The sequence below is a fragment of the Nelusetta ayraudi genome, unplaced genomic scaffold (genome assembly GCF_046127955.1).
Source record: "Nelusetta ayraudi isolate G7.1 ecotype Tasmania unplaced genomic scaffold, CSIRO-AGI_Nayr_v1 ptg000034l, whole genome shotgun sequence".
Classification (NCBI taxonomy): domain Eukaryota; kingdom Metazoa; phylum Chordata; class Actinopteri; order Tetraodontiformes; family Monacanthidae; genus Nelusetta; species Nelusetta ayraudi.
This window is the reverse complement of record NW_027466084.1, coordinates 839,113-854,806: the sequence shown is the minus strand read 5'-3', so window position 1 is coordinate 854,806 and position 15,694 is coordinate 839,113. Positions and strand designations below refer to the sequence as shown.

The window sequence follows — 15,694 nt, the reverse complement described above, 5'->3', positions numbered from 1 at the left end:
TTTGTTTTTTCCTGTTGCCCACTTTTGGTGTCCACCACCCCCAACCCCCTCCCCCCACTCTGAAAACACAGGTTTCCCTTCAACTAAATGATCCGAGAGCAAACGATTCATTCCCTCATTTCGACTCGCATGAATAATGGAGAAATTCATTTTCATGCGAATCAAAGTTTCCCTCGGCCCTGTTTGACTTTGAGGCGTTTGCTGCTTGTAAAAGTGATTGGACCGGTGAAGGGGGGAACTCGAGTGGAGAAGGGAGGGCGGGGGGGCAGAAAACCTAAATTGCTAATTATCTGGTGGGTTTAATTTCGTTGAAAGGCTCATTTTTGATGAGTGCGTGTTGGCGCCGGCTGCTGCTGCTGCTGCTGCTGCAGTCCGCACATCACTCACGCGCTCGTCAAGGTCACTAAACGCGGCACTTTAATAAGCTTCTGTTTCTCTCCCTCTCTCTCTCCCTCCTCCCAAGTTCGCTTCTTTTCTCGCTTTGTCCGTCCGTTGGTGCGCTTCCTGCCCTCCCTCCTTTTGAAAATGTTCTCATTAGACACGCAACAAAAAAAAAAAAAAGCAGCTCCACAGCCTGTTTCTCCACCCACCTGCTCTTGTCCAGCTCTACCTAAGCAGCAATGGATCAGACTGCAGAAGTGTGTGTGTGTGTGTGTGTGTGTGTGTGTGTGTGTGTGTGTGTGTGTGTGTGTGTGTGTGTGTGTGTGTGTGTGTGTGTGTGTGTGTGTGTGTGTGTGTGTGTGTGTGTGTGTGTGTTGGGCTGTGATTAGTCGACGTAATTGGTTACGACGACAACACAGATTCGTCGCCGCCAAAATGTAAGCGTTGACGCATCGTGTCGTTATCGTAAATTGTCAAGCGATAAAATCCCACTCCGGCCGCTACGTGCTCATCTGTACCTGCATTGGTGTGCTGGGCCCTGAGGGTGGCAGTATTGCTCAATGTTTACATTCTGCAAAAAACCGAGAAGAAGGAACGGCTTCTTCTCGAAAAAAGGCTTGAAAAACTCCGACCTAAAGTTTCGGAATATTTCATAGGAAATGAAGCGTCGAAACATGCTAGGTGCAAACTCACCTAGCATTCCATGCTAGCACTACGGCGCTACGCGAACACCTAGTTGCAGCCCTAGCGTGTTTATGCGAGTGTGTGTTTACACGTGCCAAATGTCAGTAAGCGCATACGCTCTTAAAAAAAAAAAAAAAAGATGGGCGGCGTGCTTACGTGTTAGCCACGCAAGCTAAAACGTAAGTGCTAGCATGGGGGAGGAGGGGCGGGGGAAGGGGGGGGGGCTAATTATGCGCTTCCCCTCGCTGGTTGGGAGTGATTGATCTAATGGCATCAGTCTCCGAGGGTTAGCGGAGGCCCTGAATAAACAGCAGCTGAGGATTTGCAGGGAAAACACAGATGGAAGGATGAATGGATTAACACACACACACACACACACACAAGGAGAGAGAGAGAGAGAGGGAGGAGTAGGAGGAGGACGGTTCTAATGAAATGCGACGGCCTCGGATCGATGGGTTGACAGACGGGAAGAGGAGAGAGGGAGAGAGAGGGAGGTGCGTCGGGAAGTCGGCGTCCACCAGAATAAATAAATAACTGAATGAGCGAGTGATAAAGATGACGGGAGGCGTGAGAAGAAAGAGGGAAGGCGGAGCGGCGCTAATTGCGTCGCCCTTTGATTTGGGGAGAAAAGCATGGTGGGGCAGCAGGACTCTCCTGCCGAGCACGTCAGGGTTGGTTTAAAGTCCCGCCATTCGCCACACACACACACACACACACACACACACACACACACAGACACACACACACACACACACACACACTCTTCCAGGGGCAGAGCTGAAGGCTTCAGCACACTTCACGTCTTCAACATTTCTGCTGCTCGGGGACCTTCAGTCAGAGTCGGAGTAGGAAGAGGAGGGTTAGCCGAAGAGGAGGAGGAGATCCTCATGTTTATTCCGGAGTGCTCGGCTGAATGCTTTTTTTGTTGAACTCTTGTCTTTCCAGCCCTGGCGTTGAGCAGGTTTAAGGGTGTGTGTGCATCCTGAGGCGCTATGCTCCCACATCTCCTGCAGCTCCAGTGTAATGGCTGATAAGAGTTGACACTCCAGAGAGAGAGAGAGAGAGATGTCACTCCCACTATTTTTTCCTGGCTTTGCGCACTCCGGCTGTGACCCCATATATATATATATATATATATATATATATATATATATATTTTTTTTATTATTATTACTTTTTTTTCATCTCTATTTTTCTTTTAGCGTCTCTGGTTTCGACACGCGGGGTCGTGTCACTGTAACACAGCCAGCGCCGCCACTGCGCTGCGTCTCACCGGCACAATGCTGTCATTTTGACAGCTTGTGTACCCCACCCAAGCACCAAAACCACCACCACCACCCCCAAACACACACACACACACACACACACACTTTTTTGTGTTTATGCGTGGCACGTTCGGGGTGTAAACACGCAGCCCCCTGAACGCCTTCTCTAATCTCTCTCTCTCTCTCTCTCTCTCTCTCCTTTTGGCCCCCCTCCCGCTCACCCCCCTCCCTCCACCACTCGAACCCTTTGCAGACGAGGAGCAACGCGGGGAGGAGCGCGCACGCCACCAAAATGACAGGCTGCTGGCGAGCCGGCTCGAGCAGGAGAAGGTGCTCAGGTATGAGGGTCTTCCGGTTCAACTTGGTGTGTGTGTGTGTGTGTGTGTGTGTGTGTGTGTGTGTGTGTGTGTGTGTGTGTGTGTGTGTGTGTGTGTGTGTGTGTGTGTGTGTGTGTGTGTGTGTGTGTGTGTGTGTGTGGAAAATGTTTATCTATTTTATTCAATATTATATAATTTTTTTTTTTTTTGCAGGGAGTCCAAGGAGCTGGCCGAGCTCACCCAGATGCACCCTCCCCCGCTGTCTGGCGGCCTGACACCCCGCATGATGACGCCCAGCCTCATGACCCCCAACCTCATGGTGACGGGCGGGGCCGCCCTGGCGGGGGCAGGGCGTTGGCCCCCGGAGCCCTCAACTCTGACCTCTCACCCCTGGATGCCCCGGCACGGAGCACCGCCCGTCTGGCTGCCCGGCTCGCCGTACAGTACGTGGACCAGTGTGCATTGGTTCATTTTGACTTTTCTTTTTTTTTTGTGATCAACTTTTTCTTGCTCTTGACGGATAAATACAGAAAGGTGCAAATTAGGTTTTTAAAATAATGAATCATAAAATATATGTTTGCGTACACAAATGCGTATACATAGGTACAAATATTTGGAAAGTGAACAACAAATGTAGAAAAATAAAGATACGGGAAAAGGCAACATGAAAGAAAAGAAAAAAAGAAATTAAATTAAAATAAATAATCGGCGTAAATAAATTAATAAAAATGACTGCCGCTAAAGCTACCCACCCTCCCTGTATCCAGACTCCCAATTTCGAACATACACCGCGGTTGAGACACACGAGTGCCGGTCAGAAGCGAGTATCAGGCCTTTGTTGCGGATTCTTTGCCGTCGTTTTGACTTTTCGTGCGTGTTTTTCCTAAAACCCTCCGCTACAGCATGTCGATAAAATGTACATTAGAGCTGAATTAATGACGTTGAGGTTGAGGGTTTTTTTTTTCTATAACTCAATGAAACAAACAGATCTAATGTGGAGAAGTGAATAAACTGACGGTGTTTAAACTGCACATAGGGCGCGTTTGAAGAGAAGATAGTGTAGTCCAGTTTTTTTCAACCTTATGGAGCCACTGCACAGTCTTCACATTGTAAAAAAAAAAAAAAAAATCCCATTGCACTCCACCAACCAAAAATATCCTAAAATGACACTCTTTTTTTAGCCTAATAATGAAAATATAGCCTCTTCATTTATAAGCATCCATTCAGTGTGAAAGCTGGGCCTGTCCAGATGCCCACAAAGCCGATAGGCCGGGAGGAAAAAAGGCTCTCATTGCTCTGAAAGCACAGTCGCTATTATTATTTCAGAGCAATTAAGTGACATTGGATCATTTTTCAGGCCACACCTGACATTACCTCACGGTGCACTGGTGTTACAGTGGGTGAATAACACTGCCATCGTCCGTGGTCGACACGTTTCTGTTCTCCTCTGCTGCACGCGCCGAGCTCGTACGGCCACAAGTCTGTCAAACCACAGTGTTTTTACAAGCCTCAAAGCGCCGGCACAAGACATCCGCCCCTATGCACACACACACACACACACACACACACCAGTAAATCATTTGATTAAAAGTTAAAGTTTCACAATGCCTCTCTGACAAAGAGCCCTCTGACTGTGTTTGGAGAGTCGAGGACCGTGACGAGAAAATGGAGCCATTCAAGTGCGAGGGGCGGCTGAACTCTTCCCAAAGGAGAACACAGAGACGAGACTTTGCCGTTTGCTCCTCTTTTTGGTGGAGGAATGTTGCTGTCTCGTGCCGACGGAACTGACGCTAGCGCAGCAGGCGGGAGCTTGATGCAGCTCCCCGGTTTTTTAGACCAGAGTAGCTCCTGCCTCTCTCCTCTCGGAGGATGTCGATTGGCCGACTGAAACTGAATCTTCACGAAGCAAAGTTGTTTGTTTGAAATATTTTTTTTAAGTTGGCAAAGTATCAAAATGTTACAGAAAATCATTTGTTTTGTTCTTGTTTTTGTTTTTTGATTTTTTGTTTTTTTTTTACATGCGCCAGGGGTGGACAAACGTTTTTCTTTGACTAGTGGGTACTAAAATTTGACAGAGGGGCCGGTTTCTCATAAGAGGGGAAAAAAAATCATGAGATAAAACATGCAGAAAACATGTTCCTTTAATGTCAATTAAAGAATGAACAAAAGCATGACAACAAAATCGGTGTCTGTGAAGCCTCGCGGTATTTAGCTCTTTATTGAAATGACTTTTAAAACACTGAAAAACATTGAGGAAATCCAGTTATTTCTTTACTTTGTTACTCTTAAAATAACTCCCTCAAGTTCAGCAGACCGGATTGGAAAGTTTGACAGGCCGCAAATGGCCCCCGGGCCGTAGTTTGCCCACGCCTGATATACACAGTCTTAGTCTCGAACCCCAAACTCGTCTCGATCTCCATACTCTTCAGCCTTGATAATGTTTTGGTGCGGTCTTGACTGCAACACCGCTCCGAACCCCGTGAATAATTCACTCCGTGGCGTGATGTCGACGTGTGCGTGCGACTGTCAAGACAACAGCTGAGGGAAGGAGCTGATCTAAGGCGGGACGTGTCTCAGTCTGAATCATAATATCCACCATGTGTTCACGTTTATTTCCGACTCTTCCGCACTCTCAGCTGCTCTGCTTTGTCTTGTGTTTGTGTCTCGTGCAGGCCTGGGTCCTTCCTCCCTGCACCAGACCCTCCCACCCGGCTACCCGCCCGCTCTGCCAGGCTCCATACCGCCTCCCTACCAGTTTGCCAGAGACCCTCAATCTGGCCACCTCATCGTCATCCCCACCGAACACCTGCCGCACTACGGTATGGAACGCCCCCCCCACCCCACTTGTCTGCACTGGACTCTTAAAGCTTAAGTGTGTAATATTTGGAGATTTTGAAGTAACGGCGACATCAGGTGGTTACATTTTAGATCGCAGTGCTCTTAAGCTCCCCCTCTCCCTCCTGAGCTTGCCGGCGAACTACAGTGGCCTGCGCATACAAAGCTGGATAGCTAGTCCACCTTCTCATTGGTTTATTTCAGGACGCGAGGGTTCATCTTATATACAAAACGCACTGTCAGGCAGCTGAATTGTGCACACCAGGCTTCCTTAGAAATATTGCATATAGTGTAAAATGGTTGCTAAGTGGGAGCAAGACCCCTGCTATATGTATTTTCTTTTATACATGAGAACCGTTCGAAGGGTAGGAAAACCAAATTGCTTTTATTGTACTGTGAGTATGCACTTTTATTAATGTAATTATGGACAGTATATAAAGTTTTTACCAATATAAAAATCATAAATTAAGGCGAATTTTACGCACTGGATCTTCAAAGAAGTCGTGACAAGATGAGACACGAGCATCTGAATGTCAAACAATATAAATTTATTTGAATAGGAAAAAAAAAAGCACAATGGGAGTGTTTCAGTTTATTGTTTATTTAGACAGGACAGTATACATTCATGTAAATAATAATAATAATAATACATTGTATTTGTATTACGTTCACAATACAGAGTGCTTTAAACATGTAAATATACCGGAGTTAGCTTGCCGCTAAATTCCATCCGGCGTCCCCAATAAAAAAATGATCAAATTAAACGGACATCTAGACCGTCAGCCCCCCTCGAATCTCTGATGATGTCTGTACACCAACACGTCATTATTACGTGACCCCCCCCCCCCATATGTTGTTGCATCGGCCCCGTTTACACAAACTCCCGTGCAGGCAGCAGTCGTCATTATTAAACACGCACTCGTACAAACATTATAAACATTTAGGGCTCAACGGCAAAGTTCTTTCATTAGCCTGTTAATCATGTAGATGGAAAAACTAACGTTCAACGCTGTTGATTAGACACTTAATTTGATACATTAGCTGGAGGCTTATTCGCTTCTATATTGGTTCTTTATTAGGCGTTAAAATGGCGCTCGCGAGGCCTCGTGTTTATTTTTTTGCGGTTTGCTCGGCGGTCAAGCCTGAATCGTGCAAATTTAGAACAAAGTTTGACGTTGCGACCACTTGCCATAAGTTCACGATACTTTGAATTTGGGATTCTTTGGCTTCTTGAATTTGTCAGAATGCACCTATAAGCCACTACAATCTTTAACAGGCGAAATAGAGTCAATGGACCATCGAAATCACAAATACAAGTGTCGTCATTTTTTTTGCGATTCAGTGCATTTGTCGGTCAGTGAAGCATCGCGCAATTGCACACGCGCATGAACCAATTCCTCTCCTTTTGTGCTGCCCCGCAGGAAGTGACGTCATGGAGCGCGGCGGCCCCGTGTGGCCGGGGGTGTACGGCGCCGGCAGCTCGCTGCAGCACGCCGCCCAGCTGCAGCTCCTGTCCCAGCAGCAGATGCTGAGGCAGCAGGAGCTGCTCATGATCCAGCAGCGCACGGCGCACGTGCTGGAGCTGCAGAGGAACGCTCAGCTTGTGGTCAGTGCTGGCGTGCACGCACACACACGCACACACACAGACACAACCGTGTACAAAAGCACACACAAAGATATCAAGTATCGTCGGCCATGTGGAGTCTTTATGCACGCAAGCCGACAGTGTACACAGAATATGCGCCGTTTGTCCTGTATTTAGCGGAACACACTCGAGCACACGCTAACACACACACACACGCGCACACACACACAACCTGAGCCTTCATGCGGACGCCGTCTCCTCCCCCGACTTCTCAGGAGCGACTGAAGGCCAGCGAGCACCGGCCCGAGGCGGAGGACAAAGCGGACAAGCGGAACGCCGACCCCAAACCCTCCCCGTCCTCGGTGTCGCCCGCGTCCTCCGTGCAGGCCCTGCACCCCCACAAGGCCCCGCCCCCGCCTCGCCTCCCGACCCCGTCCGACCCCTCCCTCAGCCCGCCGCCTGCCCTGCCGTCGCCGGTGACCGCCCTCAAGTCGGAGGGCGGGCGCGGGCCGCGGGGGAGGCAGACGCCCCCGCCTCACCCGGCCTCCCCGCGCTCGGCCTCGCCGCCGCCGTCCTCGCCGCGGCGGCCCAAGCAGGAGGAGGATGAAGGGGAGGAGAGGGGGGAGGAGCGGAGGGAGCAGAGGAGAGGGAGGAAGCCCGCCACGTTGCCCTTCCAGGGAATCTACTCGGGGGAGTTCATGGAGCATCGGACAAGAGGTCAAGGTCAAGATTTTTTTTTTTAGGGTTGGGGCTGATTGCGTGCACACATAGGAAGTAGTGGACCGGTCGTTCAAGGAGTCGAGTTAGAACTGTTAAAAAGACAACACAAAGTTAAAAATTTTAAAAAGATGAGAGGTAAAGTTAAATTGTTGACATAAAAATGTAATAAAAAGACAACACTGAATGTAAAAAAGACGACGCATTAAAAATATGACACGTGAAGTTGAACAAATGATGCAAAAGTAAAAAAGACGTTGCAAAGAAAAAAAAATGACACGTAAAGTTGCGGAGACGACACGTAAAGTTGAGAAGATGACTGTAAAGTTGAGAAGGATGCGTGTAACATTGGCAAGACGACCTGTAACATTAACAAGTAAAGTTTAAAAGACAGCATGTGAGGTTGAGAAGATGATATGTGAAGTTAAAAATACGACACAGGCGTTAAAAAGACGACGCATAAAGTCGTCAGGATGACATGTACAGTTAAGAAGACGACATGGCAAGTCGAGAAGACAACACGTAAAGCTGAGGAGATGCCATGTAAAGTTGACACGAGTGCTTGTAAAGTTGACGGGATGACACACAAAGTCAAGAGACAACACACAAAGTTGAGAAGACGATACGCAAAGTTAAGAAGATGGCACATGAGTTAGAAAGGCAACGTGTAAAGTTGAGAAGGCAACACATACAGTTAACAAGACAACTAATAAAGTTCAAATGACAACAAATTAAGTTGAAAAGACGACATATAAACTGCACTCACTCTATACAGAGTCAAAGGGGGACATTTGAAGCATGCCAGTGCAAAAAAAAACACCACCTTGTCTGCAATGTTGTGACTAAAATCTGTCTTTCCTCTTCCGAACCGTCTGGACAGACCTCCCCCCCGGCTACCCCTACCAGTCCATCACCGCCCCGTTCGCCTCACCTTTCCCCCCCTACCACGTCCCGGCACCGCCGGCGAGGGTGAACATGGACCTCCTGCCGCCCCACCGCTCCCCCCCGCTGGCCCCACCCCCTCCCCTCCTCCACCGCGACCACCTGGAGGCCGACGTCAAGCCTCAGAAAGTGGAGCCGTCAGAGATGCCGTCTGTCCTCAAGCGGGAGCCCGACGCGGACCCCGCCCCCCGACCGCTGGCCGCCCTTCGCTTGAGCTGCAACCCCGAGCTTCCCGGCAGGGACGAGCCTCCGCTCCTGTCCCACCGCGTCTTCAGCCCCCCGCCTCCTCCGCCCCTGCAGCATCAGCGAGCGGAAAGACGGGAGGAGGTCAGGCGGGACAAGGAGGAGGAGCAGGAGGAGGACGGACAGGTGATCAAGGTAGAGGCGTCATCCTACCCCGTCCCCCTGCTGCTCTCAGAGGCCAAACCGGAGCTGGTGAGAGACCCGGAGGGATACCCAGCATGCACCTCTGCGGCGCCGCCGAGCCCCCCCGAGTCGACCCCCGTCTGCCCCCCGCAGGAGCGAGCGTGTAACCTCAAGACGCGGCCGGACTCTCCCACTGACCTGCCGCTGGAAGTCGCGGCCGAGACCCCGGAACGGCCCCCCCGCACCTCCTCCTCCTCCTCCTCCTCCTCCTCCTCCTACAGCTCGCCGCCTCCGCTCGCCATCAGCTCGGAGGATCCCATGGCGGGGCTGCTCGCCCTGGCCACCGCCTCCGAGATGGTCGCCGCCCGAGCTGCCACGCCGCCCGCACCGATCCTGCTCCCGCAGGTGGAGGACCCCTCCACTGGCCCCGACTACAGCGCCACGGGGGCCTTGGAGAAGGTGGCCTTAGAGGGCATGGCCCTCCTCAGCCAGATGGCCCAGCAGGAGCTGGAGAACATGAGACAGGAGCGCGGTGAGTAGGGGGCGCAGAAAATTAATAACATAAGGAAAAAATAAAATCGAATTATATATTTATTATCATTATCATTAGTAGTAGTAGTAGTAATACTAATAATAATAATACTACTAATAATAATCATAATAATAATTATTATTATGATCATTATTATTATTATTAATATTAATATTATCATCATAATAAATATTGATAAGATGAGAAATCCTTAAACTGAAATTCTTCCCGAGCAGAGGTGAAGCTGGTGGGCCTGGACTGTCTGCTGGCGGCCGGCAAGCAGGTCCTGCTGGAGGCCATCGAGCAGCAGTCGCACATTGACCTGCCCCGAACGCTGGACCCCAACAAGAAATACAGCTGGAGGCAGAGGAAGGAGGAGCCGGTGAGAAACCAGAAGACCAGGGCTACCCCCCCCAAAAAAAATCCCAATACCCGCAGTGTGACAAACCCAACGCCTGTTCTCCCCCCGCCCCTCCAAATTCAGCTCTACTGCAAGATGTCTGTGGACCGGCTGGACGCCATGGAGGTGGAGTACCGCATCCAGCTGGCCGAGCTGCAGAAGACCTACAAGGAGAAGCAGCGACACCTGAGCAGGTTGCAGAGGCGGCGGGACAAGCGGTGAGTGTGTCTGCAGGGCGGGGGAGGCGGGGGGTGGGGGGAATGTCGGTGCCAAGCGGCCGTGACGAACCGGCCCGTGACTCGCGTCTCGCCACCTGTCACCTGTCAGCGAGCGGCAGCAGCAGCAGGAGGACGAGAGGCGGAGCCTGACCAGGCGAGGCCGAGGGCGACCCCGCAAGAGGAAACACCTGACCTCCACGCCCCCCAAACTGGACAGCAGGCCTGCGAAGTGAGTCACCGAAACACCGTGGATGTGTTTGAGGAACTTGGATATGGTGCCGCGGGCGAGCTTGCCCCCAGTGGCCACCCGTGGTATTGCAAGTTAAAAAAAGAGAAATAAATTACAAATAAAAATGTCACATAGGGGCCTATAAAGCAGGATTTACCACATGAGTCACATGAAGGGCAACCAGTTTACTACACTTACACAAATACTGTGTCTGAATTTTGAATGGCTTAATCAACTACTGTACCATATAGTGATTGTCAAGTTAACGTGTATTTTAAAAGTTAAGTGTGTAATATTTGGAGATTTTGAGAAGAAACGGCGACATCAAGTGGTTACATCTTGAATTTCAGCTCATTCACTCTCCTGAGCTTGCCAGTGAACTACGGTGGCCTTTCTGCCCTAAACTGGATACCTCGTTCACTTTTTTCTTCATTGGTGTGTTTGAGAATGCAAGCCTTCACCCTAAATAGAAAATGTGCGTTCAGGCAGCTGGATTGTCCACACCAGGCTTCCTTAGAAATATGGCAGTACAATATGGCTAGCTAAATGGGAGCAAGTTGCTCTACTTACTTACTCTATTTATATAAAAATAAGAACTGTTCAATGGGTAGGAAAACCAAATTGCTTTCATTGTACTGGGTAATTATGGGCAGTATATTAAGCTTTTACCAACATAAAAATCATTAATGAGGCCAAATTTTACACACTTGACCTTTAAGTATGAAAATTCTATAGTTATAGGTTGTGGGAAGGGCGTGAAAATTTCATTTACGGTCATGGAAAATTTTTTTCAGTGAAAATGAGTGATAATTCAAGATGTCGTTTTTTGGACGTCGCACTTCAGACGCCATTCCAGTCTTTTCGTCGTTGTTGTTGTTGTCGTTGTTGTTGTTCCTTATTAGTTCCGCCGACTTTCATTATTTCTGCTCCCTCAGGGTGGGCAGGTCGGTGCAATACTCCGAGGACTCCGAGGCCGGGGAGAAGAGGTTTCGACTGTCCCGGGAGGACGAGGAGACGGACGCCGGCATCCGAGACGCGAAGCTGAAGAAGAAGAAAAAGAAGAAGAAGAGCTGGAGCGACAAGGAGGCGTCCAGCAGCCATGGCCTGGACGCCGTAAGTCCCGAACTTTTCTACGTCAACTCTTCTCCACGCTGCCCCCTCCCCCCCCAGAACTAAACCAACACCTCGTCTCCCCCGCCCCCTCTCCCAACCACAGGCCCTGAAAGCCAAGCGGAGCCACATGTGCGAGCAGGAGCAGCTGGCGTCCGACCTGGACAGGGCGCTCTCGCTCTCGCAGCTCAGCTCGCTGGCCGCCTCGTGCAAGCTGGACCCCGCCTCCAAGTCGGAGAGATCAAAAGGCAGGTCGGCCGACGGCCTGGCCAAGGAGCGCGGCGGCGTCCACCCGCCGGCCAAAGCCGGGAAGCACAAGTCGGCCGGCTCACCACCGCCGTCGTCCTCGGAGGCCGCCCGCAAGGTCAAAGGTCAGAAGAAGAGCCTGTTCTGCTCGGTGAGGTCGGAGCTCAGCAGCTGCTCCAACAGTGAGTACTTTGACCTCCAATCTACACAATCAGATGTTATTGCTCGAAGCACGCCGCGGCCAACGGGGGATTCCCTCCGAGGGTTCGGAGGCTTCGATGTTCTTCTCCTCGCCTAAAAAGTGCCTCTCTTGCAGAATTGCAACTCAGTAAGCTTTGGTTGCTGCCCGCGAATCTGTTTGAAAACGCTCACAACAAGTGGGCAAATCTTGCTTCTCATGTTATTTACACTCCAGCCGAGTTCTGGGAATAATCTCCTCCCTCTTCCTATCCAGCTTTTCCTAAGAACAGCCCTTGAAGGAGATGACTCAGCCTTTTTTGGTTTCACTTTTTCCCCCTATTCATTTATTTATCTATTTTTCTAATTTGGGCCTAGCTTTAAAAAAAAATGTATTAAAATAAAATAACATGCTATTTGAGGTTATCTTCCACATATGGGAGAAAGGGGGAAGGGGAAAGTTAGCCTGGGATTTAATTGATTGACTCGACAACTTTTATATTTGGATGTGTGAACACAATAACGTGGTTTGGATCTGCAAGACGAAGCTGCAGTGCATCTTTGCTGGCCAGTCGCTGGCGTGGAACATCTAGTGGTCTGTGGGCCGCGGGACACCACCAAACACATTTAAATGGTGCTTTTACAAGTTTTGGGTAGAAAAACAGGGATGTGATGCATTATTTGAGTAATTCATCTGGTGATATTATAGTGATTTTAAAACAATTCTATATCATTTAAATCAGAAATGGTGGCCTGGGTCTGATTTGGGAGGGAAAAAATGGGATCGGTCATTAAAAATCTGATGTGGCTGGGGAGAAAATTCAGATTCCACTGTGTGAACGTAGCCGTAGTTGAGCACAGGTGGTAGACTGAAGTTTCCCATGTGACCCTCCAACCCCCAAGGTGGAAGAGGTATCCAGGTTTGGATGTGCAGGCCACTGGCAGGCTCGGGAGGGGGGCGGGGGTAGCGAAAGATGGCTGCAGTCTAAAATGTAACCACTTGATGTCGCCATTTCTTCTTTCAAATCTCCAAATATTACACACTCGGACCTTTACGAATGCCCGAGTAGATGATGCCGGTGGTTCGACCCGCTGCCCCCCTCTTCCTCCGCTACATCTGACGCCCCTCTTCTCTCTGCACCAGACTCGGACTCGGAGGGCCACGGCGGCTCGGCCCGAGGGGGCTGGCCCCCTCTGCCGGGGACGCGCGCCCCCTGCGCCCCGGGCGGCGTCCTGAAGCGGCGCTCGGCCACGTCGCCCACGTCGCTGCTCCCCGGCCGCAAGTCGCAGAAGAAGAAACACAAGCACTTGTCGCTGCTGCTGGAGGAGGCCGGCCTCAGCTCCTCCGACGACTCCTTCGACCAAGGTTACTGAGCGAAACCGTGCCCTCCCACTTCCCCTCCGCTCCGACCCCCACCTCCTCCCCCGCCTCGACCCCTCGCCCGAGCCTCGCCACAGCTTGCGCCCCCTTGCTTTGCGTCTCGAGGCTCCTTTCAGACTGCTGCTGTTTTTTAGCGCGACGCATCACTACCTCTCTCGCTGCTGGCTGCTGTGCAAAGTTGCCTTTTTTTTTTACATTTATATATATATAAAGATATAAAAATCAAAACAAAAAAAAAAAAACAGTGCATCAACTTCTATGGTGTTTTTTTCCATTTTATTTTATCGCCTGGATTGCAAAAGGATTTTTTTTGTGTGTGCGTGTGTGTATAGCATTTGTACATTATGGAAATTGTGTGAAATTGCAATATTTTTTTTTTGTTCCCTGCATAAATTTGTATGACTTTTTTTTTCTTTTTTTTTTTTTTGGTACCTATAAAGCTTTATTAAAAGGTGTTGATCTGATTGGCACACGAAAAAAAAACCAAGCAAAAAAAGCACTGTGGTCCTTTGTGTCTGCTTCATCCGTCTGTCCGTCCGTCCGTTCTTCTGTCCGTCCTCTGTCTCTCAGTCTGTCCAGTCGCCACTTTGCACCTCACGACATCCTCTAGACCCTCTGCTCTGCTTGTCAAATATCCCTTCAATTCCGTTGGTTGAACACTTGCAAACTCCGACTTCAGCTTTACAATTTTGGAAAACGTCGCAGAGCCGAATCCTGGAGAGAGGGAGAGGGAGAAAGAGAGAAAAGACGGAAATGGTAGCTGCTTCCTTTTCGCTGATGATGTGATCTTCTCTTTCACCAGTCGTGATCAGTGTCTGGGATATTTGGACAATAGAGCTCCTCTCGTGTCTCTACTAAACCTTCTCAATAACCCTTCTCCCTTTACCTCGCTCTGTCTTCTCACCTCTCCCCTGACACCCCCCACCCCGTACCTCTGTACTACCCATGATGCTTTGAGTGTCTCTCAGCCTGTTCCATGTGCTTGCTGCTGCTGCTGCTGCTGCTGCTGCTGCTGCTGTTGCCGCTGCCGCTTCGACATTACAGAAGCTCTGCCAGGAACTAGCGCAGCCTTGAGCCTCGGCTGCAGAGCTTTGCTCGAGGCCTGGCTGCGCTACGGCCAGGCTGCGCCCTCGCCGCCCGCGTTGCCCCGCCCCAACCCTGCCTGAGGCCACACCCCTGTCACCTGTTCTGTAAGTAGGAAGTGCCCCTTCACTCCTCCCCCCTCTATTCTGTTTTGATGGCTACCATTGGCTGAAATTGAAATATTTATTTATCACCATTTTATTCACTTCAATTTTTTTGGTATATTTGTATATTTTTAATTTAAATTGAAGCTCACATTGAGAACCATGGCAACGTCCCCCACCCACCCCACCCCAGGTTCATGTTGCAAGGTTTTAATGGTTGTAACTAGGGATGCACAGATGCCACTTTTTTACAGTACGAGTTGAGTACGAGTACAGTACGAGTACTTGCCTTTCACTACTCACGATACCGAGTACTTTATTGTCGTTGTACTCCAGGATACACCGAAATTGGATAGGATACCCTTACCACATGTGCACTTGATAAGGCCATTACATATAATAGAATCACAGAGATTTTGTTCTGTTATTGAACAACACAACACAGAATTTTCTTTCCACGAGTTTCATTGCAGTACACACATTATTAAAATTGTCATATGCAAACTAGGGATGCAAATCATCAATTGATTCATTAATAGTTTGTTGATTGAACTTGTTCTGGGTATATTATGACCATCGCTGTATCTACAGGTCAATTGCTCTTTCCTGCCACTACGCTGTCATAATGATACTCGTGTAAAAAAAATGTTCAATTAAATGCGACTAATTTAATTATTATCGATTGCTAACATCCCTATTGGATACATTTACAACTGGTATCTGTGTCATGGTGTTGCCACGTATTTTACAAGTACGAGTAGAGTACTCAAACACGGTATCAATACTGATACCTGATACTTGTGATTAGTATAGATACTGCTATTGGTACCGATACTGGTATCGGTATCAGTGCCTCCCTAGTTGCAACCACAGTCACTTGCACCGGTGTCATAGCAAAGGGGCCTCGCAGGGCTGTCCTCTCAGCGCCTTCCTGTTTCAAACATCTGCCCGTTAACACACAGTGGATCCACAGTATGACGCGTCCATCAGGTTTTGTCTCCCTAGTGTGACTATTTTTAATCCCGACCTGCCTTTGTGTTTCTCTTCTGCAGCCAAAATGAAGTTGGCACAAAATCAATTGTGACCTTGCTGCCACACCAAAGTGTAGTGAAATCTGTCTTT

The 15,694-nt window shown here is 49.4% G+C and overlaps 1 protein-coding gene across 1 annotated transcript in view; it reads left to right on the top strand.

Annotated features, from left to right (window-relative positions):
- The window catches only part of tnrc18 (trinucleotide repeat containing 18), a 57,863-nt gene that overhangs the window by 26,727 nt on the left and 15,442 nt on the right, over positions 1 to 15,694 (top strand). Inside the window, exons 6-17 of the mRNA XM_076032296.1 lie at positions 2,584 to 2,668; positions 2,861 to 3,090; positions 5,320 to 5,466; positions 6,904 to 7,088; positions 7,343 to 7,784; positions 8,665 to 9,624; positions 9,861 to 10,006; positions 10,109 to 10,242; positions 10,352 to 10,471; positions 11,407 to 11,584; positions 11,688 to 12,009; positions 13,149 to 13,370. Coding sequence (XP_075888411.1) covers positions 2,584 to 2,668; positions 2,861 to 3,090; positions 5,320 to 5,466; positions 6,904 to 7,088; positions 7,343 to 7,784; positions 8,665 to 9,624; positions 9,861 to 10,006; positions 10,109 to 10,242; positions 10,352 to 10,471; positions 11,407 to 11,584; positions 11,688 to 12,009; positions 13,149 to 13,370 — 3,171 coding nt within the window. The remainder of the gene's footprint in view (positions 1 to 2,583; positions 2,669 to 2,860; positions 3,091 to 5,319; positions 5,467 to 6,903; positions 7,089 to 7,342; positions 7,785 to 8,664; positions 9,625 to 9,860; positions 10,007 to 10,108; positions 10,243 to 10,351; positions 10,472 to 11,406; positions 11,585 to 11,687; positions 12,010 to 13,148; positions 13,371 to 15,694) is intronic.